The sequence below is a fragment of the Phaethon lepturus genome, unplaced genomic scaffold (genome assembly GCF_000687285.1).
Source record: "Phaethon lepturus isolate BGI_N335 unplaced genomic scaffold, ASM68728v1 scaffold2391, whole genome shotgun sequence".
In the NCBI taxonomy this organism is placed as follows: Eukaryota; Metazoa; Chordata; class Aves; order Phaethontiformes; family Phaethontidae; genus Phaethon; species Phaethon lepturus.
The window spans coordinates 1162-20574 of record NW_010518277.1 but is presented as its reverse complement, the minus strand read 5'-3'; the positions used below and the strand labels follow the sequence as shown (position 1 = coordinate 20574).

The 19413-nt window shown below is 36.7% G+C and overlaps 1 protein-coding gene across 1 annotated transcript; it reads left to right on the top strand.

The window, feature by feature from the left end:
- Positions 1-6335: 6335 nt before the first annotated feature.
- On the top strand, positions 6336-18689 carry LOC104628148 (von Willebrand factor A domain-containing protein 8-like; the record flags this gene model as incomplete). The annotated part of the gene is made up of 5 exons (XM_010296647.1): positions 6336-6444; positions 7162-7318; positions 10681-10789; positions 16552-16677; positions 18531-18689. Coding segments are annotated over 5 exons (660 nt in total), but the record flags the coding sequence as incomplete, so codon positions are not given.
- Between the last annotated feature and the right edge of the window lie 724 nt (positions 18690-19413).

Here is a 19413-nt window from a genome sequence, read left to right as displayed (position 1 = left end):
TGTATTTTCTTTTATAATTTTTTTCCCCCCCGACCTATTAAACTGTCTTTACCTCAACTCACAAGTTCAACCTTTTTTTTCCTGATTCTCTCCCAGTCATCCCACTGCGGGGCAGGGGTGAGCAAATGGCTGTGTGGTTGTTTTAGCTGCCTGCCAGGTTTAACCACAGCAGCGTTGTACGTGGAATGATCCACTGAATGCTTGAAAGAGTTTAGTGGAAAGGTTAGTTACTTGTTTTTCACCACACAAAACAAGGAGGTATTCTATCTATTTCTGTTATGAAGCTGTAAAATCCTATAAGGAATTCCCAGCTCGGTTTGAATGTACCCAAAAAGGGTAAGAAAAATTTGATTTGGGGTGGTTTAGGGAATGGAAATAACAGTCCGTTTTTTTCAAGTACAAAATGCATCCCTTTACACCTGCAGGATGTTAGCCTGGAATTAGAGTATTTTTTTCTGCCTTTTCCCTTTTCTTAAGCTGAATCTGGAGTATTAAAATAAGCGTTGTGTCTTGTATTAAGAGAATTAGATATTTGTTAGTCCTGGCAGGGCAGATGCATTAAAGCTAAGAGAGGAAAGTTCTGTTCCCCTGTGCATGGGGCAGCTCACCCCCATTAGAAAACAGAGTTTATTCCTCAAGCAGAAACTAGCTTTTGTTGCTGTGAGCACTGCAAAGGAGCTTTTCTGGCAAGCACTCCTGAATGGGGGGCACTGACACATCCTGCACCCTTCAGGAATTTTAATGAAGTTAACCAAATACTGAATACTAAAATAAGCTGCTGTATTAAAAGACCATCTACTCCCTAGCCAGCTTGCTGTGTTGAACAGAAGCCTGTCGTAGACAGGGTAGGGTGACAGGAATATCTATGACTGAAAAATCAATCTACATCAGAGGCATGCATCCCAGACTGCATCAAGGAAAAAGTCCTTCACGTTTTACTGAAAGCCATCACTCATTTATTACTTTTCTATTCAAAGCTAGAAGGATTTTCAGCCTCTGCTGACCTCTGCTTACAAAGTCTAAAGGATACTTCCAAACATGTAACCATGAGTTCTTTTTCTGCCAGCGGTTGAGTCTAAGTATATGTTCTGCACCTTGTGTTAAAGACTCAGCTTTTTGCAAGACAGTAATGGAGGTATGGGCATTTAAGACAGTGAGAGTCATTGGTTGTATCTCCTGCATGAAACTTGACGAATAAAGAGTATTTCAAGTGGGAAAATGCAGGAAGAGATGAGATTCTCTCTCTCTCTTTCCCTGTCCGCAATAAAGATAACTCCTGGAATTTCAGTCTTTAGTTTATTGTAACAGACTTGAACAATGAGGAGCTGATGTATGGGCTTAAAATGCATGGGTGAGGAGATGGCAGTGTTGAAGGTCGTGAATACTCTGAAACATGAATGATTGAGTAATAGATATACTGAAATGTTCATTTCAGTTGACCTTGCTAAGTGTCTTTTGCTGATGAAACTGGATACTATTATAAACCTGTTAATAATAGAGAAATTAATGTATATTCAGTTTAGATGTACTTTGAATAGTTCCTTAAAGGCATCTCATAAAAAGTCAGCCAATTCAATGAATTTATGCCATCAGACATGCAAATATGACATGCTGAAGACTGGCTGTTGTTTCTTTCATTATATTTATTTGCTTGGCACAAGAAAATCGAGGGCAACTAGCACTTGTTAAGACAACTCATATATCAGAATGAAATGCTGGTGTTAAGCGTGGGACATAAATCATTTTAATAATAGGGTACAGCAGCCCTCTCTGTAATTCACACACTTCTGTTAATGGGTTATTTCAAGCTCCTTTCTTCTCATAGTTACGATGGTGTCTTTTAGAGGAATTGCACATTGTGTCTGGGTCATCTGTGTGATTTTCAACCAGTTCAGCTCCTGTCTTTTACTGAGGGATGATAAAAGTATCAAAATGTGATGTATGCCAGTGCTTCCTTAATCTCCAGGGGTTTATTTTATTAAATTAGATGATTTCACATCAGAGTTCAGTAGAATTCAATCCCACGTTCACTTAAGTGGCTTGAATGTGGTTCTAGATCTACTTCCAAACATTGTTAAGATTTGGTTACTACACAATATAGTTTCCTTACCATAGTTCACCTGACCAGCCCAAGTCTAGACAACACTACCAGCCTTTGACTCATCTTCAGAGAGGCTCCTATTACAGATTGGTATGCATTTAATAGATGTTTGGCATAAATATGATACAGATGTGAAACACCTGATTTCATTGTGTTGTTGAGAACATTAAATGATGTAACTGGCTTCTCTGAGCCTTTTTATCTTCTTTACATTACTCTGTGAAGGATGGTAAGATCACTTAGTTTCCAAACTGAATGTGTTTGTATTCAGTTGGCTCTTAGAATCCCAGTGTTGTCAGGAAAGAAAAGTGTAGTCCTGTAAAACTGTTTTGGCATCCAGAAGGAAATGATACAGAACAAGTTGTTCACATACCATGTATCTCTCATTGAATGTAAAATGAGTGTTCAGTTCTATTCCTGCCTGGCTGCCCTTGCTGCCGGGAGTGAATGGATGTGCAAGAGGCAAGACCAGAAAATTAGGTCAAAGCTTTAACAAGTCTTTGTATTTGCTGTTGTTTCTTCATTTCCTTTACTCTGAAGCACTTTCTTCATACCTGTGCTTCTTCAGAGAAGCACATTCCTTTAGCATCTTTCTGACCTGCGGTCTTCGTACTGTTCTGATATAATTTTTTTATTTGTTTTCTTCATTGAATTTGGAAGACCTACAGAGTCTCTATCCACAAAGTCCTTCCAAATGCACCTGTTACCCATTGATGTTAAGTGCCTGAGTTTATAATACAGTCAAAGAAAAGAAGAGAGCAAAAAGGTCGTAAACCAGGGACATTAATGATTACTGAGAATTTGGACTTTATAGAGAATAAAGTAAGACTCACGTGTATCCCAGGAGAGGATAGCAATTGCACTTCTTATGTGCTGAGAACTTTGAAGAAGGACCCGCCCAAACAGACAGTGGAAAAGTGCTTTCATGCTCTCATCGTGAATCACCAAGAGGTATAAACAAGTTTAGATAATGCACAACTGACACATGTGTGCTGTGGGTGTTTTGGAAATTGTGGTTATTTTGGAAATCAGAAGGAAGTCGCAGAAGGAAAATTTCACAGTTTTTCCAGCTGTTCGACTCTGACCCATACCTCATAGCTGAAACTCAAGGCTACTAGACTGAACTCATCCATTGTTTTACAAAGCTGTGATATGCACACCAAGCAGTGTGGAATTTTCATAATAATGCAGTAATGAATAGCGCCTTTCAGTGCATGTATAGCTAGAAAGAGCACAGATTTCGCTCAAAGAGAGACACTTAGTCAAAACTCTCACTGAAAGAAACGAAGTTGATAGAAGTCTTGCAAGAAATTAAAATGGAAAGTATTCAGGAGGGGACAGATGAACTTTTGAGCAAGCAAATTAGCTATATATTTGGAAAATATCCATCACAACAGTAAGATAAATCTCAGTAGGTTTAGAAATCCAGTCGAACAAACTTGGAAAAGTTACTATGGATTTCTTAGATATGTTTGAGCTTTTTCTCTACTTTCAGTACTTGTTTTTCTTGTCTTCTTTCTCACTCCAAACAAACTAGATTTTTCCCACTGACTGTTTTTCAGTTTGCCAGGTTCATAATGCATCCAGTTTTGGATCGTCTCCCTTAAATCTACCTTTCCAACAGTTTCTGACATGAATTCCTCCAGCCGTCAGAGGTGTGGCTTATCTATGGCTCTTCAATCTCTTTGTATCTGTCTAAAAGTTTTTCTCTTCATTTTTTTCCTCATCCACGTGTTCAGGCTCAGTGATTTACTGTTTACTTCTTTCTAAAATGTTTCTTCAATTCTAATCTAGATATTTGGTAGTCTAACTTTTACTTCTAGAGTGCATTCAGAGCAGAGAAGTAGTTAGTTGTAACATCACCATGAAACACTTCCATGGAGACAAGGACGAGGAGGAGAAAAGCCTGATAAGACACTAATGGAATTATCTAAGACCTCAAAGGAAAACCAGGAAAGTAGACCCAGAAGATTTTCTGCAAAAGGCTCTACAGTGTGCTAATTTAACACAGTTTCTAAGTGTATGGTAAATTTGAAAAACAATTACCCCAGCAAACCAGTGCTAATAAAAATTGGTTGTTAAAATATTCAGATGTAGCAAAATTTTACTACTTTCTGTGTGCATAGATGTTACTTAAGAAACAAGTAAATGAATGAAACTGCTGCAATTCACTGGCATGACATTTACACCTCTGGTGGTGGTGGTGCATTCTAGTATCCTTAAATTTTCAGTCAGTAAGGAGATCACATTCTTAAGCTATGATAGATTGTACCACTTGTCTCTTTTTCTCTCTCAAGCAATTTTTTTCAATGTTTTAATAGAAATCAAATGTTGGATGTTCTGCTGTCCATTTAAGAACAGTCACGAATAATTGTAAAATAAAAGATTTTCTATTAATCACATACTGTTTCAAAGTTACGAATCCCTGCTTTAGAACAATGCTACTGTAAAATAGGTGTATATTAGAAACTTGTCTAGTGCATATGTACTAGAAATATTATTTGTGAACAACTTATTATATGTGAGAAATACATGTGAGCAACAAAGCTCTTTTGTCTACAGAACTTTCCACTCAAAATGTAAACAATAGTTGCATTTCAAAATGTTTAGTGAACTTTTTCAACTAAAAAACTTCACAAAAATAGAATATGGTATTTGGGTCACTGATTATGATTATATTTGCCTCCTAGAGCTTCCTTTTGCAGAATTTTGAGTATTTTTCTTTGAAGAACCCAAAAGGATAAACATGTAAAAAATTTTCCATAATGTTATTGTTTCTCTTTACAGTATAATATTTTGTTTCGATTCACAAGGCTGACACTACTGTTTTGGTTTTGTGATTTTATTTTAAATTCAGCTCAGTGATTTTTGTTGACCTGAGTCAAGGTCAGGTCAAGTAGTTTTAAAATCTACCAGTTATGCAAAAAAGAACTGTTTGTTTTGGAGGAAAGTTCTTAAACCAAGAAAGTATATAACCCTAAGGGTAACATGCTGTTGTGGTTAAGTGTCTTTCTTCCTATACAAATGTTAAGTTAATGTAATTTATCAGATTAGATCTTGATTTTACACTAATAACATGGTTCACAGAGGATGTATTGTACCTCTTTGAATTAATATAAATTCTATAAAGAGAAAGAAAATGATGTTTTGAATAGCTGCCAAGACACTGTTGTTAGAGCACATGTTTTCAGTTCAAAAACATGTATGGAATTCATGTCAGCATTAAGTTGAGTCTGCAAGACAGTGGATTCAAGGATTAAACTTCTCTACAGTCCCAGTGAAAACCCTGATAATGCCAGTGAACTTCTGAGAAGGCAATGAATTGTAGTTATTGGGGCACATAAATTCATCAGAGTATTGAATGTATTATGGTAGATGAGAAGAAAGTTAGTTTATAGAGGTTGAAGATATCAATTTTACATCTCTGTCATTAAGTTGCATTAAAAAAAATAAAGTGGCATTAAATTATAGAAGATTAGTAACTGAAGTGCAGTTTACACATGAATCATTGATTCACTATGTGACTCAGAGTTTGTAACGGGAAGGAGTATTTTTACCTTCAGTCACCCACTTAAATCCAGCCCCAGCCTAAAGTGACTCAGCCCTGACCGTCTGACAGCTGTTGGGTGTTCAGCTGTGCGGTGAATCAATGGGGAAAGTGCAGTGAGTAGACAGGTGTAGAAAACCCACCACTGTAGGCTTTTGCGGTCATGGCAGGGAAGTTACGGATTACGTGAGCGCGTCATTTGAACCAGCCATTTACTGACGAATTTCAGAGAAGAGCACGTCGTTTCTTTAGTCTCTGTTCACGAAAGGAGGAGCAATCTACCCATCAATAAAGAGTGTGCATGAAATTCGTAAATCAATGTCCAGTACTGTGGATGTACAATCCTATGAGAAGCGTTCAAAGTGCAGATGATGCTGTCTGCAGGGGGATTTTGGATTATGTTGGCAATTATCAATAATCACTTTTCTAGTGTGGATAAGAGCTGAATGCACTGAGTAGTTCAGATGTGGCAGTAGCCTTAGATCTGGTGTGGGTCTAATGTGCCACTCAGGAGCCCTGTTTTACTCTGCTTTATCCTGTTGTCCTCATCAGGTGGGATGTTGCATTCACTGAATTAATGTTGGTCCTACAGCTCTTCAGCAGACTTAGTACATTATTATTATTAGGCTGTTAGCGTGGTTTTCCTTGCTATAAGAGAGATTTACAGGTCTATTTTTTGTTTTACAGATAACCATTCAGAGGGACAGTGGTTTGGACGTCAGTTCCCCCAAGCATGGAAAAGTGGATCCAGACAACATGCCACATGTTGGTGGAAATACTTGGGCTGGTGGAACAGGTTTTTCATTCTTTTTTTTTTTAATGCATCGTTGAAGGATGTCTAAGGGAGATGCTGTGCCAGTCAAAAATGGATTTATACAAGGCCATCCTCTGCTTAGAGCTGTTTTACTCAGTACAGGGTCGCTTTATTGCTGGATGTCTACTTCAATTACATTTTGTTGTCATTTCTTTTCATTGGCCATATAGAGAACAAGAAGCTTGCAGCCAGAGAAACTAGGCTGAGTCATTTGCCATTCTCTTAGATGTCTCTGTAGCCGCAGCAATTTAGGTAGTGTAGGCAAGAGGAACACAGAATAGGCAAAATGCCTCCTAATTCTAAAAGGGCATGATAGTAATCAGTAGATAAAGTGGTTTTGGGAACAGTGTAAACCAAAAAATTCTAGGGAAAAGACGGAGTCTGAATGAATAGCTTTAAGGACCAGGCGCTTTGAGGAGATGTGCAAGACATATAATCTACAGTCCCCTTTGTACAAGGTGGAAACCATTATGAAACTGGTCTCAAGGGACTATAAACACAGGTATTCCACAGGAATTCCTTTTCACCATGATAGCTGTTTGGTTTTGAAAATCTTTGGCAATAAATATTTCTACTGGGAATTGTTGGCAAAATTTTTGGGACGTCTGTAGACATGACAGTGGAATCTTTAAAGGAAATGTGTTCTTATTTATTATGGAATGATTATTTTTAATTTTTTTTTTATCTCAATCGTGTTAGGTGGGAGAGACACTGCTGGGTTAGGTGGCAAAGGTGGGCCGTATCGACTGGATGCTGGACATAGGGTTTATCAAATATCTCAAGCTGAAAAAGATGCTGTTCCTGAAGAGGTTAAGAGAGCTGCTCGAGAGATGGGTGAAAAGGCCTTTAAACAGAGGTAATGTGAAAGTCTTTATTTTCCCTTCCCTTTCCCAGAATAATTCGAAAAAGATGGCTAAAAAGAATTTTCTTCCTTAACTGCATTTATCAACTACCTTACTCTGATCATTATCATTTACCAGAGCTTACCAGCATGTGTTTAACTGTTCTGGACAAGATGTATAGAACGTTTTATTGAATTAACTGTTAAAATGACTGTGTGATTTGGTAGGGTGATTAACTAGGTTAATAAGGAGAACGATGTGACTATTGATCTTTTTTAAAAAGGGATCTACCATATGAAAATTTCTTTGAATTATGATTAATCCAGATTGCATGTTGTTAGGAATTCATCAGCTAACAAGTGTCTTTTGAAATGGACCATTACAAGCAATTTGCTTCTGATTGAAAGGCCTATAGCCAAATGGTGAGATGATTTGAACTATTAGAGCTCAGCAGACACTTCTACACAAACCACAAATCTTCCCAACGTTAGTGTAGTACTTGGTGACTGATCAACTGTTTCCCAGACTGTGCACAGAGATTCAGATTTCTTCCACCAACTGAACTCTCAAGTCAACCTCTGGTACTTTGCATTAAAAAATCAAAGTGTATTGATAGTCACAACAAGTGAGTTTTTATGTTTCAGCCTGGGACATATTGCAACGTGAGTATCTGAAAGTAGAGAGTACTAGACAGAGGGTAAAACATCAGAGCAAATAAATTTAGAAGCATCTTAATCAGCTCACGTTTTGTTACTATTAACAGTGTGTTTCCCAATAGGGGGCAAATCTGGGTGCTGTGAGGAGCAGGTGAGATTGCCATTTGCTTCAACTGATGTGTAAATAATTAGGCTGTTAAGCATAGACCACACACTGTACATGAATCACTGTATTTAAAACCAGCAGTTTATCTATTGCCTTCTGGTCAAGTTTATTTTTTAATCATGTTTTAATTACTAAATTACCTGGAGCATTTAACATTGCTATTAGAGCATTAGTGATTAATAAAGACAGGTAAAATATATAGATTATGTAAGTGCTTGAAAAGACAAGACCCTAAAAGGCAAAATACCTTTTAATGGTGATTTAATTTACACAAGCAACATGCAGAATTTTAAATTAAAAATAGTCACTTAAGGTTTGTTTTCAGGGGGAAGGCAGAGCTTGTTTTGCCTTTTTTTCTGGTGCTTTATGGGGTGGGGGTAGGTGGGGAGCACTACTTTTAACCCTTTCTACATTGCCATTCCTCAAAATTGCTTATCAATTGCTTCATAATGCTTTGCTTCAGGATATGGCATGGTGGTGTTGGGTGGACGGTTGGACTTATCTTAAAGGTCTTTTCCAACCTTAATGATTATGTGATTCTGTGATAATAGAAACAATCAGTATATACGGTCTTGGATACTGTACATCTCTTTGTGCATATGCACATATACACACATGGCATGCTTTGACAATTTTCTACCTGCCTATATGGTGGTTTGCAAAGTTTGTGCCAGGGGAAATTCCTGGATACTGCTATGTGTTGTGGAAACAGTGCAGATGTGTCCTGTAAAATCTGAGTACCTGCACAGGAGATAACAATTCATGTCCTGCTAAAACCAGTGAGCTGGCATGTACCAGCTGTAAATGTAGCCTATTCTGAAGCCACATTTGATTTGGATTATTATTCTGTACCTCTTGCACAATGGTGGGAACTAAGAGATAAAAGTTAAGAATAGGGAGGTTGAAGTCATCAAGCTGAAGAAAAAAAAATGAGGAGGAACGCAGATTTCACTGCTTGCTTTATACATGGTTATCTAGACGTGAGAATTTTAATATGAAAGCTATTGATTGTTTTCCTGGCTAGATAGTACTGCTAGTGGAAAACATTTTAATTTGCCATATTTCAGTAGAATGAAGCTAGCAACTACTCTTGAATAGATGCAGTATTTTTCATGGGTTTTTTCTGAACTAGCTTTCACTGTGGATTGATGTGGAGTCTGATAAAGTAAAACTGCACCTGAGGCGGTTTTTTGTTTGAAACAAAATGTTTTTTTCATTGATATGAAGATACTGAACTCCATTGGCAGGATCCATGAAATAAAGTGTATAGCACTGAAAGTTACCTTTTCCTGCCTCTAATGAATAATAGTTGGCTATAATGACTATGGCTATGCATTCAAAATAGAAAAAGTCATAGTCGTAGAGAGACTACAAAGACAACAAATTTTTGATGTTTGATTTTAATATTGTCATTATTAGGCTGGTCTAGACAGCAATTTTGATCTGGGCCTCCCTTGTTTCATTCTCATATATAGTATATGTTCCAGGGTATTAACTTGTATTAAAAAACTTGTCACTAGAAATACTTTACTGTCCATTTCTAGTTCATTTAAAAATCAGTAATTTCAAAGCAGACTGAGTGAGATTTACGCTGTTATGAAGTGCTTGTGTTTGAAATAAGCTGTGCATGATAGGCCAATATGTTTTAGCTCAGGACTGAACCCAGCCACGTGCTGGGTGGTAGGGTGGGCAGATACACAATACTGCCTCGCTGCATGATGCTGGTCATGGAAAGCGTTGGATGGTGCTCACTCCCAGCATATCCACCTGTCCCCTCGTTCATTCTTCACCATTAGGCCTCTATAATTAAATTTCAGTGTGGCTTTCACTGGTTTAAGAGTTATCTGCTTAGCTACAATGTTGAGAAAAATGATACAGAACTTTAAGTGGGCACATCTTAACTTATAGAAAAAGCATATATCTGTTTTTACAGTGCAGATGTTGCGTTCTCAGACCTCTGAACAGAATAGCGTTCAGTGACATGACTAATTTCTTTGAGAGGGAGCACATTTTTGTTAATGTTCATTTAAAACTTCTTTGTTTCAAGGTTTCAGCATTTTATGAAGTACAAAGATAGGTATTTGAGACGGTTACTAGTTGTAGATCTTCAAGGACAGATTTTATAGTGTACCTTTACTTAACCTTTGTGTTAAAGCATGGATCATGGTATGTTTAAAATACTCCGACGATGAAGTAATGAATAGACACTCATGATCCTTTTATGTACAGATAGCAACACCTGAGCCAATAAAACCTTTAGAATTTGATCACAGTTTTCAGAACATCTGATTTGCTTCCTGAACATTAAAGCAGATTAGGAAAGAGGATTAGTAACTTTAATAAGTTTTAATGTAATGCAATCCTTTTAGACATTGGTGATCACCCATCTTTTCAAAAATTCACAAAAGCGGCTGCCACTACTGTGATTTGTCTCTTGTGTCTGGTTATTACAGTCTGAATTTGCCTGTTATCAAGTAAGCTTGTCATTTACATATGTAAATGGATGACATGCTTGTTTCCTAAACTATTCTTAGCTCCCTGTTCTTTGCTTTAGATTGAAAGAGATTCAGATGAGTGAATACGATGCATCAACTTACGAAAGGTTCTCTGGAGCAGTCCGACGTCAAGTTCAGTCACTCCGCATCATCTTAGACAATCTGCAGGTAACCTTAGATTCACTGATAAAGGAACACAGTGGGCTCATTACATTCGGCCACAAATACTATCCTGCTAATATTTTGTTAGCATCTGACAGTCATACCTTTGAGGGCTAAAAGCAGATTCAGATCATAACCATGGTTAGGAAAAACAGTCTCATATTCAAAGGCAGCTTTTAAGTGGATCCCAGTGCTCATCTCTTCAAGTTACAGTATTCCCATACGACATCTTACAGAGATTACTTACTTTGGAGTACAATCTTGTGAAAGAAAATACTGTGCGTTATTAAAAGAATATGTGGTGGTGTGTAGATCACAGCTTTTGTCTTCACGTCTTCTCCAAAAGACTTTTGTAGCTTGGAAGTGCAAATACAATAGATGTTAGAGGAAACACTCACTTCAGGTCATAGCTCTACTGCATATGCAGCTGAAAACATGAATTTTTCTCAGGTTTATTTTTAACTCTTGTTAATAAAAAAAGGTGTAGCCCAAATCTAAGTGGAAGCTGACCAAAAACACCAGTTTGCCTTTCTTCTAGTAATTGGTCCTGTGGTTGTTCCAGATTTTATTAATACTAGTGTTCATATATGGGGTAAATAAAATTAAAAGTGCATTGTTTCTAGGAGGAATCTGCTAATCTTCAGTGAAAATTAAAGGAAAACTAATTTTACTCCTTAAAAGACATCTCTGATTAAAAATAGTTCTGTTGAAGGCTACTAACCACTGGTATACATATACCTTAGTCCATTAGTTAGTCACTGTGCTGTGTCTAATGTGTCTCCTTACTTCAGCAATAAAACTGAAATATAGAAAGAAATTACTCTGTGTGATTGACAGACTCCTCCTGGGTCCAAAAATCCAATCCTCTGGTATTGCAAGTAAGAAAGGTAACATTTTTCTTTGCCTTACTGATATCTTCAAGCCATTGTAACTACAACAATGCTACTATAATCTCATAACGGAGAACCGTTAGCTGGTTTTATTATGAATGTATCAATTCAGAGAGCTCCTCGTAAAATGAACATTTAAGATGGTCACGATTAGGTGATTCATGCATCTAATATGTGTTTCAGTTCAGGACATAGGCTTTTGGCTTGTAAAGACTGATTTCAGTTGAAAAATTTTGGATATAAATCTCAGTTTTTATCTTTTATATCTCAGTGCTTTTTTTACCATGTTTCTAGTAGACGTGCCATTGGAAGCACATGCTAGGTGTGAAGTGAATAAGTGAATCTTCAATTTCAAGTTTTTTCTTAGTCTGCCTTATCTATACCTTGGAGCCAAAATTCTTACATTCAGGGGTCACATTAATCATTATCAAAATATAACATATTTTAATATAAGGAGACATATCCTGCTGCTTTGTTAAAAAGGTCATTTTAATATCAAGGCAAAGTCTTATAAGCCTCAATATTTTATGAGACTTTGCTAACTTCCTGGCAAAATCTAGCTAACCACAGAGATAGTAAATGTACTTTATGATAAAAAGCCAAACTCACTGAAATTTGGAAAACTAGCTTGTAGTAAGAGCAAATTTTTAACTTTATAAAATTTTATACAGGTTTTGGTAGTTTTTTTTTATTAGAAGATGCACTAGGAAAATTAAGATAAAAGACAGCAGGAGTTACTTAATTGGAAAATGCTTGCTGTTAATTGGGAAGCTGAGTCCAAGCGCGTTTCATGTTATCTTTTTGAGAAAAAAAAATAAAAAAAACTTACTTGAATTCTTCAGCATGGTAAGTCATTCAACCCTGATGAAGGACTATGCTTCTGTCTTACCTGTTTTCTGGATAGTGCTATGTACACCGTGGGTTCTTAGCTAAAACTGTTTTCTTTCTGTTATCAGTTAGACATTCCTCATTTCTCAAATAAGAAGTCAATGGCACAGTCAGTGGCAGTAAACTTTGCAGCTCAGATGTCTGTGTGTTTTTAACTTTAAGTCCCAAATTACCTTCTCAGTAGAAAACACTTTTGGCTTTTTAAAAATGTTTGAGTTTGCTTTGTTTCAAACTCAATGTGTTTGCATAACAGAAATATATTGTCCGTGTTTATTTAACCTGGATTTACTTTTCAGCATATGCCTTTTTATTGTTAGGTTTGTGGGTTTTTTAAAAATATGTTCCTTTGATTAGATTTTACATCCCAAGAATCAAGAGCCTGGGATTCAGGTCCAGTTGTCAATGGCTCACAAAAATTAGTAGCAGCAGAAAGAGGTGTTGGAACAGACTGATCCTTGAAAGTAATAAATACAGTCTGAGAATGTCATTTCATTGCTTGTTTTACTTTGCATAACTCACTGATCTCTGACAGCTCTTTGAACAACATGAACAAAACTTTATGAGTTGTCATTTATCTTCTGTAGAAGTAGCAAAGCCAAAAGTCCAAGAAATCTCAGACAATGGTGAGCTTTCTCCTCTCTCCTGATGCTGACCAAACCCTGAATAACGCCTGTCTGTCTGAACTTCAGATTCAAAAGCTTATGGTCAGTCAGTCACTCAGAAAGGCCTTCGTAGACTTTAGAGGACTTGCCTTCCAGAAAATACTTCTCTTTTTATTGATTATTACGGAGGGAATCTGGGGCAACTGTCCCTGTAGCTTCTGAGCATCATTTAGGCACCTACATTTAAACTAAGCAAACCTGAACCCGAGTCACCGAGCCTACTGGGGCTCTGTCTGATTTAGACCATGTGGGAACTGTCTGGTCATAGCAGCAAGAATAAAATAGTGGCAGTCCTATAATAAACATGGCTCAGAGAGCTGACGCTGCAGAAAACCCTGTGCCTCATCTATAGTAGTCTTCGGATTTCAGCAGCTAAGGGAACATATACATAATATTTTCCCAGACACAAATGCAGACCACAACTGGCAGTATTCCATACCATCCTGTACTGTTACAAGTTACATATTTAGATCTGAATACTTCACATACGCAACCTTTTCTGTGATATTTATAGACATCACAGTTATATTTTGCGGGGTTTTTTTTGTAAATATGCCTTTGATATCTTTCAGTGAAAAGAATTACTGCAGTGGTGTATTGTGATCAGCCTTTGCCATGCTGATAAGATATGGCATCTAGCACATTTTTCAAATTTCAAAAGCAACACAATGTATATATACACAATATTTTTTCATCAATATGGTCGCAGTATATTACAATAGTAATGAGTTGTATGCCCTTTCTAGTAAAATATCAAAGCAAGGTATATATGTAAGAGTTCTGTTTTTCTCTTAAAATTGTAAATGCTTGTAAACTGATGGTGCTTTTAAGCTCAGGAAAATTATATATTGAAAATGCTCTGAAGCTTTTCTGTAATATATATGTGCATTGTATACCACATGTGCTTAAAGGGATTTTTTCAGCTTTTATAAAAGGAAATAAATTCTTAGCAATTTTGCATGTAAGAGGCGGATGCTAAGTAGTGTCAATAATTTTAGCATTAATTTGGAAAGAGGTTGGGTCAGATTCTGTAAGCATTCTTTCCTATTTTAAGAGAGAATGTCAACTCTGTGTTCCTCTAATAAAATTTCAGCTCAAATACTGGCCTTTGTTGCATAAGTTTCTAAAGGTATTAAATGGTTTTTAACTATGGCCATAGTTAAAAGCAATTTTCTTTTCACACTGCTCTTCCTTGAACAACGAATAGCCACAAAGCTAAAGCATTGTCAATGAAAATAGTAGTGAAACTAGTTGAGAATTTGCCTAAGGAAACCAAAACTTTATAATCTTCTGTTGTTTGTCCCTCCTGCCTACTGAAAGGAAGCAAATAACAGAAATTCGACAAAACAGCAGCCTTAAGGAAGCATTAAGGATCTACCTTTTTTCCAGTACTTAGAGTGGCTAAGATAACTAGGAACAAAGTCATCTCATCTGCATCATCCTGGAAGGTGCATGACTCATTTTAGAGCGGCTCTGCTCACTCAGTAGCATGTTGTCTCCAGGAGCATTTTTTTTAATGGTTAGTTGGAGTGGTGTTGAAATTTGCCACGTGTTATCCTACTGTGTTTTTCACAGCAGAACTCCTATAGTGTGACACTTTGGGGAGCATGTAGAGGTTACCTGGAATTTGCAGGTATCTTCTTGCAGTGTTACACAACTCTTTGGGCAACAAAGGAATTGATGATCCTATGGAAGAAGGGACTTCAAATTTCATCCCAAGAATATTTAATGATAGTAGAAACTACTAGTTGGTGGCACAAACTCATGGATGCCCCACTGCCAAAGTGGATTAAAGCTAGGTTGACTGTAGCACCATGAAAATGTATCAGAGGGAACAACTGACTGAATTCACAACTTAGGAAATCATTTCCACTTTCCCTTTCTGTGATTTACTGAGGTTTTCATGTGTTGGCGTTGTTTTTGCCTCCCATCAGGAAGCATCTGTAAAGCTTTTGACACAACCTAACTAAAAAAACTGTGTGTGTCCAGCTACGTTAATTCTATACTGTAAAATTAATTAATCAAAACATTTTCCCTGTGGCTTTGTATTCTATCTGCCCACTTATTTTCTTAGGTAAGTGGTCCATTAGTCTGGTAACTATAGGCAATAGACAGTAGTTCAGAACTCCTTCTTCCATATACACCAAAAAGAAAAACTCATAAATTTTGACCAAAGCAAAATGAAGGATCCTCTGAGCCTTAAGAAGCCATCATCTGACTGCTCAGACTGGACAAAAATATAAAGATTCATTCTCTCAAATCCCAGGCCTGCAGTTTACTGGGGATTTGTAACGTAACACTTCCTGCTGATCAGAGCGCAATGGATTTTCATTCCTGAGAGCCAGTGTTTAAGGCAGTTTGCATCCTGCTGGATATTTGATTTGCCTCCAGCTGCTGACCAGCAATTTTCTGAGGGTGCAAATGCATTATACATAGATAAATTTAAAATCTTCTTTCCTTGCTGGGCTTACTATCAGGATGAGCAACTTCAACCTGAAGACTTAAGCAGAAATGAAATAAACCATGAAACCCATATATGCAGACCTTACTGTCTTTAGATGGATTTTAGGTGTTATGAACCATGATGAAGTTATCCTTTGAAAACGTTCTTGAATATGTTCTTTATAATATTAAAACACTTGAGTCTTCAATGTTAAGCACTTCAGTGTTAAGTGCTTGCCTCTATATACAGGAGTTCAATGAATATTTGAGTTCCTGGATTGTAATGAATGTTCATTAAGTCAGGCTGCTGTTCATTAAGTACTTTTCAAGACAATAAAAAACACATTCAGTGGACTGTCTCTTGGGTATCATAATTTTCAAGGGTTTTATTTTAAAATATAAATATAGCTTGTTACTGGTGTTACTTTAAAAGAAACCACTTACCATTACATACGGTAAATACTACTTAGTTTTACCTTTGAGTCACCCAGTGTTTTTTTCTTGCACTGCTTGGATGGAGAACACATAACAAATGGTCAGTTATGCATGTCTATCTGGTTGTATGTATTTCTACACAAGCAACACAGATTTTCAGCACGTTTGCAACAAAAAAAGGTTAGCATTTCTGCAGTCTGCAGTCAAACTGCCATATATGAAACGACTTAAAGATGACAAAATTACAGAGGGAACATGTTCTTTGTCAGTGTTGATTTTTCTTTCAGAGATAAAGAGCAGGACAGCTATGAAAATGTGTTCGGATTTCTTTGACTTATGCCAAAACTATCACATCATTACAAAGGAAATTAATTCATACGTCATGTTCAGTATGTCCTAAATTGCTTAAAATCATATCACTGAGTGAATTAAGGTTTCTTTTCTGTTGTAGGCCAAGGGTAAGGAAAGACAATGGCTGAGACACCAAGCTGTTGGAGAGCTAGATGATGCCAAAATCATTGATGGGCTGACGGGAGAAAAAGCCATATATAAACGACGGGGAGAACTTGAGCCACAAGTAAGTATCCAACAAGTAACATGGAAAGGTAGGGAAGCGCTTAACCAATTTGCTGTTTTCATAGTGGCGGTACAAATCTAAGTGGAGTTTCAGTGAGTTGTAGGGATGAGAAACTCAGAAGAATCTGGGGAAGATTGGGAAGAATATTGGGAAGTCCCTAGACAGAGGCAAGCACAAGATGAAGGATTTGTTTCACCTCCATACATATCAATTTGCTATTTGCCACTCTCAGAGAGAGGATGCTGATCCAGGCAGTCCTTTGGTTTTATGTTCTTATTTTATATTTTATATTTTATTGAGCTGAAGGCAATTAGCACAAACCATTTTTTTTATTTGTCTAAGAAAAAGGAAAATATTTTCTCACTAACTTAATTTCATTTAATTTTCAATAATAAATACCCTGATACCCTGGGAGGTTTTTTAAAAAAAAAGTCTTTTACAAATGTCTTCTCCTTATTCCATGATATGCGAAGAATTCCAACTTCCATAGATACTTGGATTTACAAGAATAAAAATTATAATGCAAAAAAAAAAAAGTGTGAGGAAAAGCCATTAAGATACCATAAAGTTGTCTGTCCTATGGCTCAATTCAGCCATTCCTTAGAAGACATTATGGTTACGCCTGTGTGAATCAGCAACAGAGAAACCACTTGAATCAGACCAACAAAACCTGGCCAGAATTGGTGGGGCTAGTCCATGGTATTTAACAGTAATACTTAATGACACATTGCAATTTTTAACTACACTAAGAATTTTTTTTAAATAGCTGAATATGACATCTTTTTGCACGTCAGCTACCCACATCTGATGAATCTCTGGTACTAGTTTTTTATGCTACTTGGTCCTGATGTCTGTTGCTTCGAACAGTTTATGGAACTTGGCACTGCCTGTGTGAAAGATCAATAACGGAAAACTGATTAGATCTTCATTTCTCATTTTTTTCAGAATGTATTTACTCAATGTATCAGTTTTAAGACTTTGTAAAAATGGTTCAATTAGGAAAAAAAAAGGACACCTTTATGTTTTGAATAAAAAACAAAGAAATGTAGGATTTATTGGGCCTCTCTCTTGCTTTGTTTTTGGGAGGACAAGGATGCCACAGCTTACTAAGAGAATAATTAAAAGAATAAAGCACACAAATGCATGCAACCCTTTACAGGTAAAAGAAATATTTTAGACATTTGTTTTTAATGTGACTGGGTTTTTGCTAGATCATCTTTAATAGCCTTATACTTGAATACAGACTCATCTCATTGCACACTAAATAAAACACCTCCCTTGAATGTACTGTGCCAAAAATTGTTGAAACAGATGGGGATTGTTTTCAGAAAAAAAAAAAATAATGGTTTCAGCATCAGAATGAAGAAAGTAGTAGTTAATCAGAACAAGATTTCAAACATTTTTGGACTGTGATTAACCTCAGCAGACAAGTTTTTACAGTCTTATATGGGTCCCTGCTAGTACTGTAAGCCAAGGAAAAGCATTTCCATTACAAGCCTTGGCAGAAAGAGCAAATTTGGGAGTCTCTTTACTGAAATAAAATGTTAAGAATCAAAACTGAGACAGAAAAAGTATTTTCCTGACAAGCATGCGTGGAATTTTTCAAGGTATTTTCTTTCCAGTCATTGAAGGAGAGCGGAAAGAATGAATTGAGGTATCTGTTAAGTAACTGGCTTGAAACAGTTAGAAAAAAGTTTAAAATGTTTTTGTTCTTTTTTTTTAAATAATCAGTGTTTGCTGGATAAAAGTTTCTTGCTTCGCAAAGAGTTTTCTCTCTCTGAAATGTTTTATCCTTGCCGATGTTTAGCTTTCCCATTTAGACTGGGTTTTTTTCTGCTGTGTTTCCCTGTCAGCCTGGGAGCCCCCAGCAGAAACCTAAACGCTTGCGCCTGGTGGTGGATGTTTCTGGTAGCATGTACCGCTTTAATGGGGTGGATGGACGACTGGAACGCTCCATGGAGGCTGTCTGCATGGTCATGGAAGCTTTTGAGAATTATGAGCACAAATTCAAGGTAATTGCAGCTGGGCTAGGAACTCTGTGGTTATTGCACAGGCTGTGTGGAGCAGTGGAAAAAGTGTTTCAGCAGTCAGTCTAGCCAAAGAACATTATTCATTCCCGCAAGGAAATAAAGACATTAATCTGTTTCTAGCAACCTGAAAAATAATACTAGTGAATGGATAAGAAACATTACAGGCTTCAGCAGGGGAAAATTCAATCTAAGACTTTTAAGTCTTTGATTTAGTGAAATATGTTGCCTTTTTCTGTATTTATCAGTTTATTTGCTGCTTTGAGCAGACATGCTTAAGTCTACAGAATACAAGTAAATATGAGCTTCAGGACATGCAAAGATGCCCAGCCTTTCCATCTGCCCAGAGTACAGACAGTAGTACTTTGTCATGGGAAAAGACCAAACTTCTTTGTCCCTTACTTGTGTTCTCTTCCAATTACCTGAAAGCAAAAAAATAATTTCTTACACTGAAAAATATTAGGTTCGAAGTGTTATTTAATGGTAGCCTGCAAAGGAAATGTAAATAAATTTTATATCCTTTTTTGTTTCAGTAAGCCTAAAGAAGGTCTAGGGTATGTTTCTTCAACCTTAAAAAAGACAGGAATAACGAGTCTCAAGTTAATTCTTGACAATGTTTAATGGAAGAAGAAAGATGTCCGATGCCTTTACTGAAGAGCATCTCAAAACTAAGACTTAAAATACGTCTGAACAAAATGTAAAATCTCCT